The 25,458-nt window shown below is 45.2% G+C and overlaps 1 protein-coding gene across 1 annotated transcript in view; it reads left to right on the forward strand.

The window, feature by feature from the left end:
• LOC146772980 (rho guanine nucleotide exchange factor 11-like) overlaps positions 1-25,458 on the forward strand; it is a 348,342-nt gene that overhangs the window by 275,506 nt on the left and 47,378 nt on the right. Inside the window, 2 exon segments of the mRNA XM_085637044.1 lie at positions 12,895-12,977; positions 13,943-14,050. Coding sequence (XP_085493170.1) covers positions 12,895-12,977; positions 13,943-14,050 — 191 coding nt within the window.

The raw sequence follows: 25,458 nt of genomic DNA on the forward strand, positions 1-25,458 counted from the left end.
AACCAGGTCATCAGAGCTGCTGTAGAGCCAGAGAAACCAGGTCAGCAGAGCTGCTTTAGAGGGTGAGAACCAGGTTAGCAGAACTGCTTTAGAGCCAGAGAACCAGGTCAGCAGAGCTGCTCTAGAGCCAGAGAACCAGGTCAGCAGAGCTGCTTTAGAGCCATAGAACCAGGTCAGCAGAGCTGCTCTAGAGGCAGAGAACCAGGTCAGCAGAACTGCTTTAGAGCCAGAGAACCAGGTCAGCAGAGCTCTTTAGAGGGAGAGAACCAGGTCAGCAGATCTGCTTTAGAGCCAGAGAACCAGTTCAGCATAGCTGCTCTAGAGCCAGAGAACCAGGTCAGCAGAGCTGCTTTAGAGCCATAGAACCAGGTCAGCACAGCTGCTTTAGAGGCAGAGAACCAGGTCAGCAGAGCTGCTCCAGAGCCATAGTACCGGGTCAGCAGAGCTGCTTTAGAGCCAGAGAACCAGGTCAGCAGAGCTGTTGTAGAGCCCGAGAACCAGGTCAGCAGAGCTGCTCTAGAGCCTAAGAACTAGGTCAGCAGAGCTGCTCTAGAGCCAGAGAACCAGGTCAACAGAGATGCTTGTAGAGCCAGAGAGACCAGGTCAGCAGAGCTGCTTTTGAGGGAGAGAACCACGTCAGTAGAGCTGCTTTAGAGCCAGAGAACCAGGCCAGCAGAGCTGCTTTAGAGCCAGAGAAACAGGCCAGCAGAGTTGCTTTACAACCAGAGAACCAGGTCAGCAGAGCTGTTTTAGAGCCAGAGAACCAGGTCAGCAGAGCTGGTCTAGAGCCAGATAACCAGGTCAGCAGAGCTGCTTTAGAGCCAGAGAACCAGGTCAGCAGAGCTGCTGTAGAGCCAGAGAAACCTGGTCAGTAGAGCTGCTTTAGAGGGAGAGAACCAGGTCAGCAGAGCTGCTCTAGAGGGAGAGAACCAGGTCAGCAGAGCTGCTCTAGAGCCAGAGAACCATGTCAGCAGAACTGCTTTAGAGCCATAGAACCGGGTCAGCAGAGCTGCTTTAGAGCCAGAGAACCAGGTCAGCAGAGCTGTTGTAGAACCAGAGAACCAGATCAGCAGAGCTGCTCTGTAGCCTAAGAACTAGGTCGGCAGAGGTGCTCTAGAGCCAGAGAACCAGGTCAGCAGACCTGCTGTAGAGCCAGAGAAACCAGGTCTGCAGAGCTGCTTTAGAGGGAGAGAACCAGGTCAGCAGAGCTGATTTAGAGGGAGAGAACCAGCCCAGCAGAGCTGCTTTAGAGCCAGAGAACCAGGCCAGCAGAGCTGCTTTAGAGCCAGAGAACCAGGTCAGCAGAGCTGCTCTAGAGGCAGAGAACCAGGTCAGCAGAGCTACTTTAGTGCCACAGAACCAGGTCAGCAGAGCTGTTGTAGAACCAGAGAACCAGATCAGCAGAGCCGCTCTGTAGCCTCAGAACTAGGTCAGCAGAAGTGCTCTAGAGCCAGAGAACCAGGTCAGCAGACCTGCTGTAGAGCCAGAGAAACCAGGTCAGCAGAGCTGCTTTAGAGGGAGAGAACCAGGTCAGCAGAACTGCTCTAGAGGGAAGGAACCAGGTCAGCAGAGCTGCTCTAGAGCCAGAGAACCATGTCAGCAGAACTGCTTTAGAGCCATAGAACCGGGTCAGCAAAGCTGCTTTAGAGCCAGAGAACCAGGTCAGCAGAGCTGTTGTAGAACCAGAGAACCAGATCAGCAGAGCTGCTCTGTAGCCTAAGAACTAGGTCAGCAGAGCTGCTCTAGAGACAGAGAACCAGGTCAGCAGACCTGCTGTAGAGCCAGAGAAACCAGGCCAGCAGAGCTGCTTTAGAGGGAGAGAACCAGGTCAGCAGACCTACTGTAGAGCCAGAGAAACCAGGTCAGCAGAGCTGCTCTAGAGCCAGAGAACCAGGTCAGCAGACCTGCTGTAGAGCCAGAGAACCAGGTCAGCAGAGCTGCTCTAGCTGACACTGACTGACTGATACTGACTGACTGACATTGACTGATTGACACTGACTTACACTGATTGACTAATGCAAAAACAACAGTAGATGGACAGAATGCAGAACAATGGCATACATTCACCCCAGTACAGAGATCTGGGCCTAAATCCATCATTTTTTTGCTCACCGTGCTGTTCCAGTTTGAACCCAGCCATATGCAAATCAGTCTTGACCCTGTGCCTCATGGAAACAGTCCAGCCCGAACTGCCAAGCCAGGTCCTCTCTGGACTGGAAACAAGCATCCAAAGAGCCACCTAATTACAAACAGAATTCCTTTAACTTAAACAAGGGCGAGACCTATTGGATTTTCAATGCTTGTTTACTTTGGTTCCATCAAGAAGGCATTCAGATGTGTCACACATTTGCCATAAATTCTGAATGGTAGTACTCTAGTTGCTCATTAGATCACTGTAGCAAAGCAACTGCTCACCAGGGAAGTCTGCTGCTGGTATTCAAAGTGCATGTTTCAGTCTGCATGTCAATGTCAAAATGTGCCCTATTTTTTCTTTCTGCAGCACTAATCATAATTTCTATGGCAAAATGAGCCCCCTCATTTTGTTCCTTTGCAAATTAAATGTTTTAAGTGTTACCACTTTATTCCAATCAAGATGGCTTAAGGTGTGCCATACTTTTGTCATAAGTAAGACTATTAGCGCTCTAGTTGTTCTTTAGAACACTCTGGGACATTCTGTCATTGGGCTATACTTGGGCTACATCTGGGTGATATTTGTGCTACATTTGGGCTCTCTGGTGGCCATCTTGGGAGACTTATTTGTTATGAAGTTTCCTAATTTCCTCATTTACTACAGTCTCCTCAGTAGGAATACTTTCAATTTTTTACTTTGATTCCATCGAAAAGGCATTCAGATGTGTCACACATTTGCCATAAATTCCGAATGTTAGCACTCTAGTTGCTCATTAGATCACTGCAGTAAAGATACTGCCCACCAGGGAAGTCTGGTGCTGGCATTGAAAGTGTATGTTTCAGTCTGCATGTCAGAATGTTTTAATGAAATAGAAGAGAATTTGAGAAGTCACTCAAAATGTGCCCTAATTCTTCTTTCTGCAGCACTAATCATACTTTCTATGGCAAAATGACCCCCCTCATTTTGTTCCTTTTTAAATTAAATGTTTTAAGAGTTACCACTTTATTCCAATCTAGGTGGCTTCAGGTGTGCCATACGTTTGTCATAAGTAGGACTGTAAGCGCTCTACTTGTTCTTTAGAACACTCTGGGAAGCTGCAGTAGAACACAAAGGAATCAATTGACAGTCTCTGCCCTTGTTGGGTGTACGTTTTACTGAGAATGTCAGACTTCATTCTCACATGACTGAGAAAGATAATGTGAATTTACAGAGAATATGCTCTCAGTTTAGCTTATAGATCACCTTCCAAACCTCTGTGGGAAAAGCATGAGAAAATAGTTTTCTCTCAAACATGATTGATGATATCCCAGCAGAAGGCTTTTTCACATGGTAAAATCACCTTAGAACACACAATTCCTAAAATGAGTATGGTACCATCAACAAATGATTTACAATGTAACTAAAGTCTTAAAACCTTCTATTAACTGCAATGGTTTTTAATGAGGTGCTATCATGTATATTGGTCCCAAGATGGCTGCCAACACTTCTTGGATGAAGCGCTGACAGCCAATCAGATCTCATGATGAGATGTGTGGTTAGGCTCAGCCCAGATATATATATGATTTTAATTTTTGATTATCTCAGGAACTACTGAACGGATTTACACCATTTAACTGAAAGGCACGACTCTGAACCAAGGGCTATCGTTTTGCCAAATTTGGTGTAATTCCGTTCAGCAGTTCGGGCTGTGGCTGCGATTAAAGGTTCCTATGGAAAATTGTATGGGGAAAACACGTTTTGGGACCCCTTTTTTCTCGGCCCCCTCTTTACGAATCACCCCGAGACTTTCAGGATAGGAGCGGACCAGAGCGCCCCACCAGTTTTGAAAATTTCGTGAAGATTCGTCAACCGGCGCCCAAGTTATTCCAAATAGAATGTTCCTGATTTCCTATGGATAATAGGTCCTAACTATAACTACCTACTGGCGACCACCAGTAGGTAATATATATCCATGAAACAAAAATTGCCCATGTGAAAACACCAACACACACAGAAGTTTACTCCTTTTATTGATGTGGACTGCAGTTAAAACGTGCTCACTCCTTCAGTAATTATAGCGCCAAACACGTTTCGGGCAGCACTCTGCCCTTGATCACTGGCAATACATCAAAGTCCTGGCAGCCATAAAGGAACAAAGTTAAATACTGCTTAGACTCGTCCCAGTGGGCTACGTCCCTCAATGCCTCATGGTCAAAGTAGTTCCTTAAAAGTTCATCACAGTGGATGCTCAAGTGTTTGAATATTTACAATCTCTTACCCCATATTTACAATCTCTTACCCCAGTAGGTTACTTTGGGGGGAAAACATCAATTTTACTGGCAATAATCCATCCCACAACATTGGGCCTCCGTGCCCAAGTGGCTCCCGACTTCCAGGCACCGCTGGTCCGCTTCCATGCCGCGGGGCGTTTTCGCGGTGAGGCGCACCACTTATAAATCCATCAAACAAAGATTGCCCATGTGAAAACGGCAACACACACAGAAGTTTACTCCTTTTATTGATGTGGGCTGCAGTTAAAACGTGCACACTCCTTCAGTAATTATAGCGCCAAACGCGTTTCGGGCAGCACTCTGCCCTTGATCACTGGCAATACATCAACGTCCTGGCAGTAATAAAGGAGCAAAGTTAAATACTGCTTAGACCCGCCACAGTGGGCTACGTGCCTCAATGCCTCATGGTCAAAGTAGTTCCTTAAACAATATTTAGCTTTGTTCCTTTATGGCTGCCAGGACTTTGATGTATTGCCAGTGATAAAAGACAGAGTGCTGCCCGAAACACGTTTGGCACTATAATTACTGAAGGAGTGAGCACTTTTTAACTGTAGCCCACATCACGGATACAGACACGGCTATAGAGGCTATCCACACATTTTCTCTTTGGGGTTCCTTTTGGAGGCCCCAGTGTAGAGGGTGTTAAAAAGTCACATACCCAGAGGTGTCTACCTCCTACTACAGGTAACGGCACAACAGACCCCATAACAAAGTTTTTCCAGGGAAGGGGTAAAAACTCCTGGAGCAGAGGAAAGGGTGGTGTGGCTAATGGAGCTGCCGCTTTCAAGCAGTGACTCTCTCTTTCTTCCCCATCACAATTCTCCTGTCCGGGAAAGAGTGCAGGGGATTCTCTCATGGTGGGAAGCCTCTACTACCACATTTGCTTGGCTAAGAGGTGTATTCGCTGTACTCCCTAATTCCCAAAAATGACAAGACACTCAGGCCTGTACTCGACCTCAGTCTCCTCAACAAATAAATCCTCTTAGAGCACTTCCATATGGTCATACTCCAAGATGTCATCCCTCTCCTACAAAAAGGCGACTTCATGAGGTCACTAGACCTGAAGGATTCCTACTTTCACATTCTAATCCTCCCTGTTCACCGCCCATTTGTGGTTTGTGGTTTTCAGTTCAAAGTATTGCCCTTTGGGGTACCCCGGCCTTACCATGGTTGTTACTCATCTTAGGAGGACCTTTGGACAATTGGCCGATCAAGAGCGCAAAGAACAGTGTTTGGCACAAACCCAGACCATTATGGACATCTTGCATGCTTCCTGTGAGCAGTTCTCAACTCAGTCCCTGGTAAATAATACACTAGCCAAGTAGGGATCCAAGCTTTCCAGTCGCCCCTTTTTCATCCATGTCACCAAATAATAGTTAGGACAAGCATGTGTCTCCTTGAAATGATGGCCTCCTGTATTGCCATAGGCCCCCATGTGAGACTACACATGGGCCCACTGCAAGAGTGCCGAGCTGCACAATGGTCACAAGCGGAGGGTCACAGTGAAGATCTGGTGTTGATTTGGGCCAGCACCCATCGCTCTCTGCTCTCTGCAGTGGTGGAACAGCAATAATCTGTTGCAGGACCAGCCCTTTCTCGAACCAGGTCAGCAAGTGACCACAACAACGGACCCTTCCTTCACCAGGTGGAGGGCACATTTACTGGATTTGAGCATCCCAAGATGTGTAGACACCCCAACAACTGGGTTTCCACATCAACTACTTGGAGATTCTGCGCATCCAGTTACCTCTCAAAGCATTTTTCACCCACATTCAATTCAAGGTAGTAATCATCCGCACAAACAACATGACCGCCATGTGTTACCTCCAAAAACAGGGCAGCACACATTCACAACAGCTGCCAACATCAGCACAGGTCATTTGGCACTCCAACTCAGGGTCCATTTAGTGGCTGAAGTGGGCAATGACTTTGCAAACCTGCTCAGCAGGATGTGGCAACAAGTCCACCAGTGGGAACGCCACCGCAAGCCCTACTACTGTACTTCTGTGGTTGGGGATTCCCCATCGTAGACCTCTTTGCCACCACTGAAAACGTCAAATACCCAAACTCTACTTTCAGGTTCCCCACACCCACAGTCCATGGACAATGCACTCATGGATGAACTGGTCAGGAACATTTGCCTACGCTTTCCCGCTTCTCCCACTTCTCCCGTTCATATTTTGGATGCTTCATCAGTCATCCCTCACTCTCTACCTAGTCCTCTAATGTTGGCCAGGCAACCCTGGTTCACCACCCTTCTAAACCTGTCTCAACCTAGTGCCCTACAAGAAGCTGCCCAAGCGGCTAGACATTCTCACTCAGAACCAGGGCACAGTCTAGCACCCAAATCCCATGCAGCTCACCCTTGCGATTTGGCTTCTGAAGTCCTAGAACTTGGCTACCTCAATCTGCTTCCTGATTGTATGACCATCTTAAAGGAAGTCTGCAGACCCAGAACAGTGGTCTTCTATGGTGCTGAATGGAAAAGATGTATCCTCTACTGCCTCCCTAAACACATTCAAGCCAGCAGTACAAGATATAGTCTGCTGTCTGCTTCATCTGCAGATGTCAGGCTGTGCCTACACTTATCCATGACAGCCTACCTTCAAAATAGGGAACACACTTCACTTTTCAAGGTTCCAGTCATCAATTACTTCATCAATAGACTTAAATGAGTAATTCTACTCAGGGTACCCCCACCCCCTGTTTGGAACCTCAACATTGTTCTCACACAACTCTTGGGCCCTCCTTTTGAACCTCTTCATTTGTGCCCCCTGCAGTTTTTTATCTGAAGGTGTTTTTTTTAGTGGCCATAACCTCTCTCAGGTGTGTAAGTGAGCTTCAAGCTCTTACCCTCCTGGAACCTTTCTTTCAGGTGCACAATGCTAGGGACAAATAGAAAATGTCTGCCTAAGGTGGTATCTTCTTTCCACCTTAACCAAACCATTGAACTCCTGGTCTTCTTCCCACACAAGACTCCGCTACAGAAAGGGCCCTCCACACACTTCATGTCAAGAGGGTCTTAATGTATTTCATTGACAGGACAAAGCTCTTTCCCAAAACACAACAGCTCTTTGTCTCATTCACAAAACCAAACAAAGGCCATACCCTCTCCAAAGCTGGCATAACCAGGTAACTGGTCAAATGCATTCATACTTGTTATGATAAAGCCAAGAGGCATTTGCCTGGCCCACCCAGGCACCACTCTGCCTGCAAAGAAAGGGGCTTTTTGGCTTTCCTTGATAACATTCCCATAGCTGACGTATGTAAAGCAGCTACTTGGTCCACTCCACCATCCACACATATCGCTAAGCACTACTGTGTGAATGTCCTAGCTCACCAAGAAGCTAACAGTGGCTAAGCTGTATTACATACACAGTTCTAGTCCTCTGTAACATACCCAAGCTAGCCATTACTTATGGGAAAACTACTTTACTGTATATGCACAGCATGTGTGTCTACAGCTTCACATGCATCAAGCAGAAAACGTTATTTACCCTAAAAGTATCTGCTTATTGCATGTGGTGCTGTAGATTCACATGTGCCCACCCTTCCTCCCCAGAAACCTTAGATTGTTGCAGATGCCTTTCCTTCTTTCTCTTTGTATGGTCATCTTCTTTTGTTTCTCTCTGGTCCATTCCATCCTCACCCGCCGCGTGGAAAAAAGCTGTCTAAGAATGGTCACTAATGCCCCTTGAGAATTCACAAAATGCCTTGCACTGGTAGCCGCCAAATATCAGAGGGAGCTCTTAGCCCATGCTCTCTTGGCAATACACAATTTGAAAGAACTAACAAGACATTTAGTAATATTGGTACACATGTACCCTACTGTTTTGAAATAAAAGTGGTAATATAATAAAAGAGAAGGTGGGTGCTACAAAATACGGAACAGTGCACGTGAATAGTAACAAAAGTGATTAGGCTTTCCTGTTTTCAGTTTCTATTTTTGGTCAATTCTGGTGGGGTTTTTTCAGTGTTTTCAGGTGATTTCAATACCTTTAAAAAACAGTGGTTATCAGTGGTTACACATTTTTGGGCCATTAAAAACTACAGAAACAGTGTTTTTCCAGTGTTTATGGAAAATGTTGCCTTCATTATTGCTTGCTTTCTGCACTGATAGCACATAGTATATAGACAGTGTAAGTATAGTGTATATGAGGTCCAAATAGATTTTTGCAAATTAAACTTATTGTAGTACACCATACAATACTTCTTCAGTGAGTCTTTGGTCATGGGTGCGCGCTCTTTCCTTCCCATGTAAACTTCTGTGAAAAGGCCCTCTCAACATTGGCACTTGAGATGGGCAACGCCAAAACAGCCAGTACACAATTTGTTAACTTTGGCCACTGACATAGCTTTCCATGCCAATACTGGTTCACTTGAAGATTGCAATTCTCAGGGCAGGTTCTGCAGCATTTCGCTGATCTGGGCCTTATGCTCTCAGAGTTAATGAAGGGGTCAAAAATGAAGCAGCACCTTTGAAACTACTGAGGAAATTCCCCTTTACAGAAGGGATCTAGAACAGAGTACCACTGTGAGGTTTCATTGACTTCAAATGCCATTGGTGGTGAAGAACATTTCTATGCATCATTGCAAGCCATTTCTCATACATTGCAAAATAAAAGTTCCTGAATTGCTCTTCATCATTGCTTTACTTACCAAGTGGCAAGAACTCTAACACAAACATGTTGCAGCGCCTAAGTCACTAAAGGTGTTGCCCAGCCTTATCTCAAGGAGATGTTTCACATCTACACCAATTATGCTGAACAGACAAGGGTGTTTTCAGACTCTAGTTTGTATTATGTTCACTACAGCAGTGATGTTTTCCTGTAAAAATCTAAGAATGCAGTAGAGTGTAGTTTTTTTCACATCACTATCAATATGTGACCAAAGATCCTCACATTTCTTGCCTTTGGCATCATCACTCAGCAAAAATTCTGTAAACGGTTGCCACATGGATAATGTAGGATTCATAGCCCCTTGGACTGAGAACCATCAGCTAAGGGGGACAGATGGGATGACTCTTTCGTTGATGCCACACAAAGCACGAAATAATAAATATTTGCATTTTAGGTCCTGTGCATAAGAAAACAGTGCACCAGAATGGACTAAAAAGTCATTAGAATTCCTCATTGACTCTGAAGATTGTTAAGATGCTTTCAGCATACCATCTAACAAGTGGCAAGGATCTCTTACAGGGAAGCACTTCAGCTCAGGCATCAATTTTGACAGGTCGTGACACAACTTTTTCATATACATAGCTGAATCACTGCAAATACAAACAATATCACTCCAATCTTTGTTGAACTTGGAAATAACCTTTTTTGCAGCGCATTCTAAGTGACACGGCGTTCCATGTTTCCAAAAGTCTTGTGTCATGTTTTAACCACTATCCCAGATGCTTGGTGATAGCGCTCTTTTCACATATACTTGTCACTATACCTTGCATTGAATGTTTAAAGCCTGAGGTGTTGGCAATTTGCCTACTATCAATACTGACTCACTAGAAACTGGGGGCTGATGTATTAAGGGTTTTTATCCATTCTCTGTGGGTAAATGTGATAACACATATTGGAAAAGATTCTTATGAAACCAGCCATTTACCTATCAGTGAAAGAATCAAATATGATTTTGATATTTCCTGATTCTCTACAGTTTTTAAAATAATTAAACAACACCTAAAACATGCTTCTAAACTCTGCATCTTGAGACCAAAGACCACAGAACTGGAAAAAACAAAAGGAAGAAGAAACAATATTTTAGTGGCATCCCTAAACAACAAAACTCAAGCAGAATAATGTTAGCCCAGACTTTCTTACTGCTAGCTTGTATAACAAAGTTACATTAAATTGGCCCCTTCAGGAAGGAAAAAAAGGACTCTTTCACTCCCTTTTTCCTTTCTTTGAATGGCATTTAGTTTGTGGTTGTGCAGGTGTTTTGTCAGTGTTTATATGTTTTCACTGGTGAGGGCTATTTCTCTTTCAGTGGGGTTTTATCAGTTATTATAGGTTTAAACCTAAAACCGGACAGCCTAAAAGTGATTAATGGTGCACTTGTGATGTAAGTATATTTGTGAGATAAAACCAACAAAGAATATATATGCAATGTTGACGGTTTCGTAAAAACATTTAGATAAAACAAAATACCATCAAATAAGCTATGTTTGTTCATTCTATAATTATTTGCAGTCAACAGGAGACATATTTTCTGCTTTTTGTGCTCTTCCTCAGCTCTGTACATGTTCCGAAGCTCCTGCAAACACCCCTCAATCTCATCCTGGTGGCTCCAACTTGGGCATGACAACCAGGGACGAACTGGCTGTAGCAGGCATCAGGTTTTTTTCCTAGTGGGAGGGGGCTAGTTTTGGAGCGGTGGTGGGTGTTTTTGTTACCAGGGGCCAGTTTTGCATTGGTTTCATTAAGCAGCAGCGCTTCACACTAGCACCCTCGCCATACCCTGACCCAACCAGGGGCCGGTCCGATAGAGCTGCCGGGGCTGCTTTGTGTTCTCGGTCCGGTCCTGGTAAAAACCATGGTTCTTGTCCCTTCAGGAGATGTCTGTGATTTCCCATGAGAAGCCCCCCAACAGGCCGGAACTTCTCACCCAGAGACAAGGCACAAACAGAAACCCCAACCCCAGGCAACTCAATCTAGTGATCTGGCTCCTGAGGGTCCTAACGTTTGGCTATTTTAATCTTCCTCAAGAGTGCATGTCTATCCTCCAAGAAGCTTGCAGACCCACCATGCAGGCCTGCTACACTGCGAAGTGGAAGAGATTTTTCTGTTACTGCATTCCCAAGCAAATTATCTGCTTAAACCTGCAGTTCTATATATTCTCTGCTACCTGCGTCATCTACAGCAATCAAGTCTCTCCTGTACTTCCATACGCCTTCACTTAGATGTCATTGAAACTTATATGAAGAACAGGAAACACTTACCATTATTCAGAATCCCTGTCATCAAGGCTTTTATGGATGGACTCAAGCAAGTTACTCCACCCAGGTTACCCAAAGACTAGGTGTGGAACGTTAACATTGTCCTTACCAGAATCATGGGCTCTCCTGTTGAACCTCTACAATTGTGCCCATTACAATTCCTTTCCTGAAAAGTTGCTTTCGTTGTTGCTATCACGTTTAAGGCATGTTAACTAATTGCAGACCCTAGAAGAGCCTTTCTTTCTGGGTTAGAAAGATAGGATTGTCCTTAGAACCAAACTCAATTTCCTTTTGAAAGTGGTTTCCCCATTCGAACTCATTCAAACCATTGAGCTCCCATGCTTCTTCACACAGCCAGAATCTGTGGCAGAGAGGGCCCTTCACACCCTTGATGTCAAGTGTGCCCTCATGTATCACATTGATAGAACCAAGCCCTTTTACAAAACTCAACAACTTTATATTGCTTTCACCAAGCCACAAAAAGGTCAGGCTCTTTCAAAGGCGGGAATAGCTGAATGGGTTGTCAAATGTTTTCAAAACTGCTACATTAAGGATTGGAACAATTTCCCTGCTCTGCCCAGACGATATACTACTTGCAAAAAAAGGACCCACTATTGCTTTCCTTTGAAGCATTCCCGTAGCTGAGATATGTTAAGCAGCTGCATGATACAACCCGCTCACATTCACTATGCCCTACTGTGAGGATGTTTTTGCATGCCAACCTGCAAGAGTTGGCCAAGCTGCCCTTAGAACTGTGTCTCAGTCCTCTGCAACATCCTCCCACTAGCCACCACTTAGAGGAGTTCGGCTTTACAGCCTATACAGAGCATGTGTATCTACAGCCACACATACTACTAACAGCTAAGAGAATACATATTGTTTAACTTGTAAGCATCAGTTCCTAGCATGAAGTGCTGTAGATTCACATGTGCCTCCCCACCTCCCCAGAAGCTCTTGGTTGCTGCAGATGTATATTTATTTTAACTCTTTGTATACACCTTCTTGATTAGTCATTACTCTTTCCTGTCCTAACGCTCCATCTTTACGCTAACACGCTGTGAAGACCACAATCTAACTATGGAGCTGATGCCCTTGCACAGTACCAACTAAAGGAGGCGTACCTGTACCTTGTGATTCAAAAGACGTCTTCAAAGAAAAACAAGTTGTAAACGTCCATGCTCAACACTAGATGGCAGGATTATGCAGAGCGTGGTAATCTACAGCACTACAGGGTACAAACAGATACTTATAAAAAAGTAAGTAGCAAATTCCTTATTGCATGTTGATTGGATTCTTTATTGTTTAACTGTGGAAAAAAGGAACAAGTACAATTGAAATTTAGGGTAGCCTCTGTGCATCCTCTGCCACATTATGACCTTCTTGTCAAGTGATCACTTCTGTTTATTTTTTGTTTGTGGCTTCAAGGCTTCAGTTTGCGACTTGTTCCAAACTCTTTAATATATAAAATTTTACCTGAGCCTATTTTTGTTTGAAGAGTTCTCTAGGTAAGGAAAAGTGTATGAATCTCATTAACTTTGATTATATTTCTCTCATTGTAGTGTGGTCCTGCAGGATTCTGTCGTCCCACCCAATATCTCTGCCGAAAACTGCACTGTATCAAGCAAGGAAGAAGTCCCTCTAGGTGAGTTCTGTTGCATAAAGAATCTTTAAAGCACATCAATTCTGAATGATACTTTTAACTGCAGATTCCTCACCATTAGACTATTCTCTAGGCACTAGACTGGATCTGAAAGTTTTCAAAGCAATGCTGTGGTGTGCTGTTAAATGGCGTTGTGCAGCTCTGTGTTGATCTTGTCCCGTGCAGTTAATGATGGAGTGGAGCCACATATAGATGCCACCCTATGTGCAATGTCTGTTCTTTCTTTCAATGCCTTGGAATGTGGATCTACAGCTTCACTCTATTTTCTTTGGTTGACACATTCTTGCAAAACTCCTTTCATGTGTCTAAAGGAGTGGTGTCCCCACCGAGGACTAGAGGGTTCAAACTGTGTCATGACTGCCGGAACAGGTGTTGAAGATGGACCCGCAAAAGGTGCGCCTCTGGTCTTTGGGCTCAGGGTAAGACTCCAAAGTCATGCGAAGAATATTATTTCATTCACCCGAAGGCAGTCCAGGACCGTGAAGTGAAAGCTCTGTGTTGCCAAACACCAAAAATAAGTGACAGACTACTCATAAGTTCTGCTCCTGCTCCAAGTAGAGGGCACAGACTCATTCCTGCTGTAGAGGCCACTCCTGTGACAGATCCAGTTCACAGGTGAGGTCATCAAGTAAATCCAAAACTAAATCTAAGAAGAAGCATAAGAAGTTAAAGTGATCCATAATCCGCGCCATCTGTGCCCCTCGAACCCATCTAGGTTCTGCACAAACTAGTGCTGACTTCCATTCCAGCTGCAAAATCTTTGCTGGTTCCTTCTTCATTGACATTGGCCCACCATCACCAGTGCTGGTGGTCAAGCAACTGCTGATTCCAGTGCCCGACCTCGAGCTGAATCCACTTTGAACCGACCAAGGTCTCCCCTGACTTCACTCCATAGCACCTGGACTCAGAATGCTCTGATTCAGTCAAAACACTTCCTCTTCCACAAGGTCTTCTTCAGAGGCCTTTTCACATTTTTGACTCATATTCTGATCAACCTGATAATGACGATGGTGATGATGAGGATGATTTACCCCCACACAATGATGTTGAGGAGGGTGAATCATTGGTTGTATTGATTAGACGTGCAGCTGAGGTCCCGGACCTAAAGCTGCCTTCAATTGAAGTCAAGACAAATGCACTTACTGAGGTTTTGCATCCTCTGTCAATCTCTTCTGAGACCTTACTTCCATTTAAATTTCCAAATCCCTGATTGATACCCTTATGGGTACATGGATGGGGCCTTACTCTTGCCCACCTGTGAATAGGCAGGTGGCCAGTCACCACAGACCAGAGAAAGGCAACCCAGATTTTCTTATGCTGCACCCAACTCCGGAGAGTTTAATGGTTCAAGCTTCTACCAGCAAAGCTAACCCTAATGCATCCCCAGAACCTCTCCAGATAGGGAGCCTAAAAGGATAGAGAAGTTCTGTAATCAGATGTCCTTTTCCTCCAGCTTGCCGTTGAGTTCAGTCAATGCATTTTACCTATTAAGCCATTATACGCACACTCTTTTGGGATGGGGCCAGTGTGATCTTGCCAGCGGAATTTGGGGACTCTTTGGCTCAAACCTTTGAAGACGGCCAGGATGCACACAATATAACTTCAGGGCAGGCCTGGATACTGCTGACTAATCGAGGAGTGCTGTAGGCACTATTGTGGGGCTTTACTGCCACACATGGATGTAATCCACTGCCTTTTCTGGAGACAATGCATCTCTAATAGATATACCTTTTCATTAGAACCATCTCTTTACAAAAAGGCTGATTCTGCCCTCCAATGCTTTCAAAAAAGCATTACAATGGTGCACCCCATGTCTTTCAGCCCCTGCCCAACAGTTTGAGCAGTAGGCTGACACTCCAAAGGCTAGTCCAGAGGGCTGCTGTATAGACACCGCAGCAGTCACCCCACATCTTTCATGGTCGGGGATTAAACAAACAACATGCAAGTCACCATTGTTCCCGTCAGGCCTCCACTCCTGTGGAATTAGCCTCCAAGCTAGTTTAGATTGCCTTTAGTGGCACTCAGCCACAGTGTGAGAGGCAGACTCAGGCATTTTCTTCCTGGGTGGCGGCCGTTACATCCAACAGATTCTTCCTCCAGATTGTCCAGCAGGGCTATGCCCGTCCATTCTTTCCTGACCCATCTCCTCTTCCTCCCAAATCAGAGCGGCTTTCAAAAGGAGCACTTATTCTTCTTGCTGCAGGAGGTCCAGGCCCTACTGCCCAAAAGAGCCATAGAGAGGGTGCCGATCTTGGAATAAGGAAGGGTTGCTACTCCTTCTATTTCCTCATGCTGAAAAAGGATGGAGGCCTTCATCCTATTTTGGATCTTTGCCCTCTGACTGCCTTCCTACGGAGGACAAAGTGAAAAAATGCCCTCACTGGCCCATGTTCTGTATGCCCTGGATCCAGGCAACTAGATGGTTACCTTGGTCCTGCAGGATGATTATTCTCATGTTCCTGTCCTGGAGTTCCACAAATGTTCCATAGATGTTACCTGCAGTTCAAGGTTTGCCAGGAGCATTTTCAATCTGCCGGGCTCCCTTGAGTCTTGCCAGCGGCCATCAAGTGTTCCTGAAAGGGATGGCAGTTGTTGCCTCTACTCTTTGAAGATTTTTTGTCCTATCATTGATGACTGGCTGTTGAAGGTGGGCTTGCCACAGTGACTTGTAGAGGAGCTTCAGACAACGGTGAACCTCCTGACATTGTTGGAGGTTTTGACCTACCCAAATGACTGTTGCTTTCTAGGTATCCTCCAAGGGACTTAAAAAAACTGGTTGCCTTGAGAATCCTGAGGACATGGCAATCAAGGATGTAGATTGTGCCTGGATATCATTTATGGGGAAAATAATTGGTGGTTTAAGCCCCAAAATCAAAAATGGAGGTGGTGGGTGGGGTGGGGTAGCTTCAGCACTTATGGTCTTCAATGTGAAACCACCTACCTACTGTAGTGCTATTTTTTGTTTTTTATTTTGTTTGCCCGGCAAGTAAAAGTCATGCCTACAAAAACAAAATCCTTCAGAGGTTCTTCATATATATGTAGTGCATTGGTTTTCAGACACAATAATACATGAAGATAAAATCCAGATAGAGCTATCCGTCAAATATCAGACATGTTTCAGAACTCCATTCCAAAAGCCATGTAAATGAAGCCAGATCATCAGCACGTGTTGGGTTGGCATTCTCTTACCTGCTTTTTGAACATCTGCACTTCTTCTGGTTTACCCCAACTGCCTCCTATACCACTTTCGGCGCAGCAGCCACCAGTTGAAGCAGTCCAGTATCATGAACATAGCCACTGTTGTCAAATACCTTTAGTGCCAGTGGAAAGGCCTCTTTGACAATATTATTCATTATTATTTAGATGGTATCATCATTATGAGGTTATTTACTAAGCGGGGTGTGGCTAAGGCAGCCATCATGGCAGTTGCCCTCTGAACGAACTCAGCTATTCACCCCAATCTTCCGGCATTCCTGCTGCCGGGAACCCACAATCCTCAAGCCAGGAACTGTCTACCCAGACCCCGACACTGCCATGTCCTCTGGGGCCGTGCCTGTTGCTATGTGAGGTGGGGGCATAGGTCTGAGGCGACTGTACACGGAGGACCGGACTTGAGGCTGCAGCCCTTGAGGTGTCACCACCAACACAGCAGTCCTGGCACAGAAACGTCCGGGACTATGAAAAAAGGCAATCTGAGACCGGCTGTGAAAGCAGAGGCCGGAATGCGCCACATGAATCTTCTCTAATAGCGTGACCTGCCTGGCGGCCTCGAGAGACACAGGCGACGCAGGCAGTGTGGCTGAGAAGAAGCGGGCGGAGAAGACGTGGCGCATCACGGGGCAGATGCACCTTTGGCCAAACATCAAGTTGAGAGACCCATCGAGGTGTAATCTGCATGAGGGGATTTAGGTGCTGCCCCCTGAGCCGCGGCCCTGCCCGGGACCTAGGTGCATATCTGTCGGGTGGGTCGGGAACTTCCCTGCCACGAGTTGCCATAGTAAATACGCCCTCTGGCTGACAGCACAGCGCATTTGGAGGCAGTTGAGTTTGTGTTAGTGCAGCTGAGGGGGCTGGTAGCCCCCATGTGCCTTGACGCTGCTGCGTAGATGCTGAGTGTGCCTTAAATGTCTCACTGTTGGTGTAAACTGGGCCTTGAACAACTGTGAGCCCTTGGCCCTATGGGATCACACACTAAGAATTGACCCACAACCGCCCATCGGCTGGCCTAGTGCCCTCTTTACATGTGCGCCTGCATATTACAAGTGGACCTGCTTGTGGCTGCCTGTCACTGAGGCAGTGCACTCACTGTTAAGTGCCTAGCATTGCCTCCTACTGTTGCCTATGACTCTTAATCTACCAGCTATAACATCGGGGACTATCTCTCCAATATATGGACAGAGCTGCTCGTGCTGCCATGTCTAGAGCATTTCGGGGCACAGGCAGCCAGGCCTCCTCTATGGCACTGCCAAATAGCTGCCCACTAGGTTGTGTCCGCGGCACTCATCTGGAACCCCCTCAGAAGGGGTTGAACAGCCGTTTGACCTAATGCTCACCCCTGTATTACTTGACTGAATCCTATACCTGCTTACCCATGCTGAGACACTAGGGTTTTGGGGCTGTCTGTGCTGCCATTCTCCTCCTCTCACTGAGATTAGAAAGCGGGTCCTGGATGATGCAGTGACATGGTGGTGACCTGCCAGATCACACAATAGTGCCATGGGCCCCACACGCACAATAACTCATGGTGCGACTTCTAAGTCCCCCACTGAGCCAAATCCACTGCTGGATAACACTGGCTTGCCCGAGGATGCCGCACCCCCGCTCTCTATCACTGACAAACTGGACTCTGTACTTGCTGCTATTGAGAAGATCGGCACTGTGTTGGACTCTACCAGGACGTCACTGGAGAGTAAGGTGGATGAGGTGACAACAGACCTCATGCTGCTACACGCAGATCACCGCAAACTTTCTGAGAGGGTTCACACTGCTGAAGTCGAAGTGGTAGACCTTCACCCTTTTGGGTGAAGGTCTACCACTTCGACTTCAGCAGTGACATGGACTCCTCGACACGACAGCTTTCGGAACGTGTGGAGCGAGCAGAGGAAGCTGAGGGCAATTCACGCCGCAACGATGTACAAGTGGTGGGTCTAGCGGAGAGGACGGAGAGATCAGATGCTGTTGGGTATGTGGAACAATGGCAGTGGCGGCTGCTGCTCCTGAACACTCTCTCACAGTACTTCACAGTGGAGGAAGGGCACAGTGTAAAGCACTTAGGCGTTCTCCTAGACCAGGCACTTACCATGAAAGAGCAGGTTGCAGCCACTACTGGTTCATATTTTCACTTGTTATGGAGAATTTCCCCTCTCCTTTTGCACTCAGAGAGGAAGACATTAGTCCAGGCACTGGTTATCAGTTGCTTGGCCAATGTGAAGTTTTTTTAACTTCAGGAAACTTTTAAAAACAGTGTTATTTCAGTCTTAATCAGCCTGTTACTTTGCACCAAGATTCCTCTCCCGGGTGATTTGTTATAAGTTATATTAACATTACATAACCATGTCCTGGAACATTGTCAGGCTTAAATCCCGGACCTTTCCTGTTTTATATGCCAAATTTTTGAGATTGTGACACTATTTTGCGTGAAACATGTAAACTGCGGGAGATCACAGTGGAAATTGCCAAAAGAATAATTTTTGCGGTTTACACTGTGGAGACAACGTAGCTCCTTTTGTGCACTTAAATGTCAAATGCGTGAACTTGACATTCATTATGCTCTCCTCTTTCCAGCGGGTCTGAGGATTGCAACAGGGGGAACATTTTTTTTTTCTCCCCTGAAGATACATGGGACTGGCTGAGATGCACACCTCGGAGCGAGGAGACAAGACAGTAAGATGTCGCATTAACAGAAGACACTGAATACAGTGGTATTCTCGGGTAAAGGCTGTGCTGAACTTGGAGCAAGTTCTACAGGAATGACGGAAGGTTTTACAGAACGCGATGGAAATAGGCGAGCGTGGCAGGCACTTGGGGTCAGAAGACGACTCTGTCAAGCCATTCAGCGATTAGAGCTACCCGACCCTATGGCCCCCGGGGCAGACTCCTCAGCCCTACCGCAGGTGACAACGCAGACATCTGATGACATTATTTGATGCGTCACGTAATTATCTGCTGTCACCTGACAATGTTTTCATGGTTATAATGCATGTTGTGGCCTGCCTGTCCCACAAGTTGTATATCACACTTGTATTTGTTTTTCAGGGGTGTGGGTTGATACCTGAGGACTGTTACCTGACTGGGACCTGGGTGTTGGTTGCTGTAATTCTGTCTGTTGCAGCCGACTGGTACTGCAGGTGTGGCCATGCATGGGATCCCAATCATCCATTTATGCTATGTTGGGTGTCTTTCCACTGGCTGCTTCGCTCTTCCCCATCAGTTCTCCAAATAATTAACTTTTGCTGAGTTTATTTCTTTACTCGTTTGGGCGGAAACATTTTGTGCCTCTGCTCTTTTAGTATTTTTGTTACAGCATTTGTTTGTACTGACCCGCAGCCCTTCTGACTCAACATTTCATTGCATATTGTCTCTCTGCTCAACACTTGCCACTGCACTCTCATTGCCATGTATGCGGAGTCTGGAGAATGGATGACATACCATACCACCTCTGGCCCACTTTAATGTGCTCAAGTGGAAGGTGAGGGGCATGCATATGTCAGTCTAAGCCAACTTAAAACATCACTTGACACTTATAGCGCTGTTACAGGAAACCCATCTTATACGCACGGAGCGCGTCAGTCTACAGTGACACTGGTGTGGTCAAGTGTTTGCCACCATCTGTGCCAGCTATGCCCGAGGGGTGTTGTTATGATTTAGGCCTAGGATCCTGTTTGTTTCAGAAGATACTATGCTAGACCCGGATAACAGATGTGTTCTTGTGAAGGGGCGCCTGGACGATCCACCTATCCTTTTGGGATCTATTTATGCCTCAAGCATTGACCAGACATGCTTTTTTCAAGCGCTATCCACCACACTCTCTCAATTGAGTACTGTGCCATGGCTCATTGGAGTAACATTTTAACAAGGACAAGAAGCCATTCCGTAACTGATTGGTTTCTACAATCACATCCAAACGTTTCATTTAACCTCTTCCATGCTCATGACGTCTCCCGGCCGTCATGAGTCACGATGGGCGTGTGCGGACGACGGCCGGGAGACGTCATGACCACGCCCGCAATTGGATTGTCAGCACTGCGGTAGCGCTGCGGCGGAATTTGCGCCGCAGCGAAGAGGTTAAAGGTTTCAGATTTCTGCAACATGTCCCTTCTAATAACGTTTCCTGCATTAGCAATATTTACAGTATCAGAACCTGCCTTGCTACAGGCAAATACTAATGCGGACCCTACGTCATCTTCGAAAGCTAACAGGACAGCTCTGCCTTCATTGTATGCCTTCAAACCTCTTGTATTTCCGAGCAGTCTCTCTTTCAGTCTTGTCAAGTTAACCTTACCTTCAGTAGAATCAAGCTGCTTTACTTTGCTTGTGTAAAGGTTTAGTAAGTCACAGAGTTTGAAAATTGCTTTAACATCTCCTTCTCTGGAATCTTTCAGATAAGATGCAAGCTCAGCTAGAGTTATTCCTTTAACTGAGGTCTCACTGGGTGATTCTTTTTTAATTTTTCGTTCACTGTGTGCTCTGTTATAGAGTCCAACTAAACATTCATGATGGGATTCAGTATCCTGTGCATGCATATCACCCATAGCCAATTTTGCAATAAGTGCTGTATCTTGAACGAACTGCGCACTCTGAAGAACACTATCATCCACATCACCTGTTTTAGCTTTATGCATTATATATGTATCTGATGCGCTGCAAAAGAAACATGCTTTTCTTCCAGGAATTTTATTCAGGACTGGAATTGCCAAACATGCTTAAACTGAGCTACCATATAGATCTGCCTCACTATGTTTTCTTTTCTGAGCCCGTTGCAGCTTTAGATTGTCGCACTTGTTAAAAGACAATGTATGTCATACTGCATTGGTAGTCCTTAACGTCTGCTAAAAACCAAAACCTTCATTAAGCAGTCCTAGTTCAATATTGATGGGTACGCATTCCAATTTTTACATTTCTTCAGGTTATAGTCTTAAACACTATATCCAGACCCATAAATGTTCAGATTTAGCATTTGCTGGGCTACTACTTTTTTCTGAAGTGCTTTTCTGACAAAAAACAGAGATGAACCAATTTGTTGCAAGAACATCATTTTGCTGCACAGCATGACCACTGGTTGTGGGTGTTGCAATAAGGTATTGCTTCGGAATGGAACTAATTTTCAGGTACTACAGAAGACACGCTGAAAATAAAAAGAAAAGAATGGAACATATTAACACATTTGAATGGATGTTGATACATGTCAATAAGTATGAATATATACATCTAATTTATAACAGATTTGAATTTTAGCATTTCTGATGTGATTTTGGTGGCCATTTTGGTTTCAATTTATGACATCACAGTCTAGATCCAACATGGGCATTAACATGAAATGCACCGACATGAGGTTGAGAATAGGCCAGGAGCATTTTCAGTTTGCTGTGTTTCTCTTTGGCCTCACCTTTGCCCCTCAGGTGTTCACAAAAGCAATGGTGGTGGTTGCTGCTCAGCTCTGGAGGTCAGGGTTACAAATCCTCCCCTACCTCAATGACTGGCTGATGAAGACTGTTGAAGGCAGGCTTGCCACAGTTAGATGTAGACCACCTTTAGAGAACTGCATACCGCCTGAAATTGTTGGCGATAACTATCAACAAGTCAAAGTCATACATAGCTCCTTCACAAAGCCTTCCATTCATTTGAGCTATTTGTGCAGTTTGAAGCATTCTCTTTGCTGCAATGAGACCAGGATATTTGAGCTAATATCTTGATGTTTCAGCCTCTATCCTGGGTCAAAGTTATAGCAGCTCTGAGACTTCTTGGCTTCTTAGCCTACGTCATCTTTCTTGTCAGCTATGCAGGGTGACATACGGGCTCTGCAATGGTATCTGAATAAACAGTGGGCCCTGCATCAAAAAAATATGGCAGTTCTTGAAGGAGACTGCTCACGATCTTCAGTGGTAGATACTCAAATGCAATTGGTCCAGCAGCAGGTGCCTTTCCCTTCCCCTACTCAGAAGTGACTGACACATCCCTGCCACGGCTGGGAAGGTCATCAAGTGGAGATGGGGATCAGAGGACTCTCGTCTCCTACAAAAGCCTGGCTCCACATCGATTTATTGGAGTTGAGGACCATTCACATAGCTCTCAATGCCTTCCTACCATACATCAAGTTGAGGCTGGTGCAGATTCTCACGGACAACATCACTACCATGTGGAATTGCAACAAGCATGGCCGAGTTGGGTCCTGGGTCTTGTTCCAGGATGCTTTGCACCTCTGTGGTTGGTTGGAGCACCAGACATTTCCCTAATTGTGAACACCTGGCAGGGTCCTTGACTGCCAGAGCAGACGCCTGAGTAGATGGCACAAGTGGAGTCTTCATTTCAAGGAGGCAGAGAGCAACTGCAGACTGGGGGGACAACACAAGCTAGATCTTTTGGTCACCACCAAGAATGCAAATTGTTGAAAGTTTTGTAAGTTACAGTTTCTCTGAGATCACTAGTTAGGAAATGCATTCTGGATTTAATGAAACACGAGAGAAACACCTACGCATTCTACCCCCTCCCTCTCCTGCCTTGAGTTCTATAAAGATCAAAAACAACCAAACACAAGTAATCCTAGTGGCTCTGACTTGGGCCAGGAGAGTGTAGTACCCAGAACATCTGGGCATGAGCACGTCTTCTGATCAGGATACCGCTTTGTGAGGTTGTTTTTTCGCAGCACATGGCAGGATCATCTACACCTACATGCATGGAGATTGAAAGGCAGCAACTGACTGCATTTGATCTCTCACTTGAAGTGGTGGATGTCATCCTTTACACCAGGTGAACTTCCACAAAGTCCTTCTATGCCGGGCACTGGGATAACTTTGTGGCCTGGTGTGGGGCTTGTAAGACTGATCTCTTACAAGAAATCCTGTTGGATGTCCTTTTGTTTATTTTTATATTTGAACCAACAAAGACTTCGAGGTGGCGCAATTAAACATATTGTGCCTTTCTACATTTACTTGGTCAACTGTCCTTGTTTAAATCACCTTTTGTCTGGGGATTTATTCAAGGTTTGACACAAGTTCTTTCCAAAGTCGTTTGTGGTGCCTCAGTGGGACCTTAACGTTGTCTTGAAATTTCCCAAGTGTAAGTCTTTCGGGTTAATGTATAGTTGCTTACTGCATCTCCTCACTCTGAAGACTGTCTTCATCAATGTGATTACAACAGCTCGTCATGTGAGTGAGCTCCAGGGGATGTATAACAGAAGGCATCCCGGGGGCGGTATGGGCGTTTGCGCCTGTTTTGCTTGCCCCTGGTGCACTTTGGCATTACAGAAGGGGTCGCGAGCGCTTGTGAGGCCCCTTCTGTAAACCAATAGTGCTGGCACACATAAAGTGTGAGTTTGCGGCTTTCATGGGGGCAGCACATTCCATGTAATAGGGACAACTTTCCCTGTTTGCGCTTGGCGCATCTTAAAACAGGTGCACCGGACCCAAACAGGGAGAGTGCACCCTTTACATAATAGGGTCCCAGGTGCTTTCAGTGCAACTGCCGTACACCACATATTTTCTAAACAAGTTGATGCTGTGTACCCGGGCAGCATACTTGCCACCAATGGTCACTTCCTCTCACATTAGGCAGTCTATCACTTTGCCAGCACTCTTTACTCCTCCTCACCCTGTCCAAAAAGGAGGAGAGGTTGCATCAACTGGACTGGAAGGGCACCTTAAGATTTTATATTGATTGTACCAAAGAACACCATATGAACGATCAGCTTTTTGTGTGGAAGAGGACCCTGTTGATGTAGATAGTCCGCTACATCATGATCTGCAATGTACGGGACAAGATGCAGCCCCTAGAAATTCTGACAGCGCATTCTACCAGAACTAAGGCTTCTACCACTGCATTAGCTCGTAGAGTACCTGTCCTTGACATCTATCAGGCCACATCATGGGCATCATTGCCTACCTTCACACAGCATTACTGCCTTGACAGCCAGTTCTCGTGGGAAGGCATTTTACCTGCCTTGCTTTCCAAGATTTTTGGTCTGAGTCCACTCCACATACCCTACGCCTGGGGAGGTACTGCTTTGCCATCTATTCTAATATAAGGAATTTTGTGATTAGAAGTATCCATCAGAAGAACAAGACACTTTCCTTTGATAATGCTCTTTCTAGTGGAGACTTTAAATAACTGCAGATTCCTCAATGCTCTCCCGCCAGTGCTGTTCTGTGGAGTGGCTTAATTTTAAAATTTGAAAAGGTCCCAACTTAGAATTCAGCACATTTGTACCAACAGTTGTTGATGCTCAACATCTAAGGACATGGAAAATAAACAACAACAAACTGATATCAGCACAAAGGGGTGGTGCTTAGGTGCGGCTCCACTCTATCACTTCCGGGGTGGTATGGCGACTTCAATGAACCACATGGCCAAATTTCTGCACGTGTGTATTAGGTTTTGGCTTCATTCTTTTGCTGCTTTTCTGTTGCCAGACCAGAACTGAAAAGTTTTCAGCATTTCAATACATTATTGTAAATAATTATTATTTGAGGTTCTACAGTTCGATCCTTAATTTTGAAATATGCGAAAATCAAAAATTTTAAGTGGAAAGTTGTTCGTTTTATTTCTCAAAGACAAAGCAATATGCTAATCTCCAACTTAACACTTTTTTTGCTCCTAATGCATGCTCTCTTTTTGTGCTTCAGTTGAGCCACCAATCATCTAAAATAGATACAGTTTGCTTCAGTTGCACTGCTCCCACAATTCAATCTATGGATTCCAACTTAACCATCAATTTTAAATACCTTGATATTTACAGAACATTTTAGGTTTTACATTTTCATTTTTATGAATACAGATGTTATCAATATGCTAATATTATTTCATTTTCTAAACACTCAGTGACCCCCTGGGTAGGCTTAGTGGGGTTCAGGATAATAACTGCAGCCATTTTGTACTCTGTACTTTTTCTGCCCCTTTCAGGAGCTGCTAAAGCCTATACACCTGACAGAAATTCCACTCCAGTACGTGCTAAGAAAGAAAAAGGCTCTAGTTGGAAATAGTGGTATGAATTAAATGCATAATGAAAAAGGCAGCGATCTTCATAGTAGAAGGCCAAATCATACAAGTGCTTCTCAACACAAAAATCATTTTCCGTTTGCTTATCTGATAATATCCGACCAAAGTGGTTTTCTTGATTGATCATCTGACAGCCTTTAAGGAAATAAAAGAGAGTCTTTCATTTAAAGTTGGCAGTCCGTACAGCAGCATAATATAGCAGCTTGGTTGTATACTAAATATAGTTGTTATCATTACTGCAGTTTGTCTTGAT

The sequence above is a fragment of the Triturus cristatus genome, chromosome 12 (assembly GCF_964204655.1).
Source record: "Triturus cristatus chromosome 12, aTriCri1.1, whole genome shotgun sequence".
In the NCBI taxonomy this organism is placed as follows: Eukaryota; Metazoa; Chordata; class Amphibia; order Caudata; family Salamandridae; genus Triturus; species Triturus cristatus.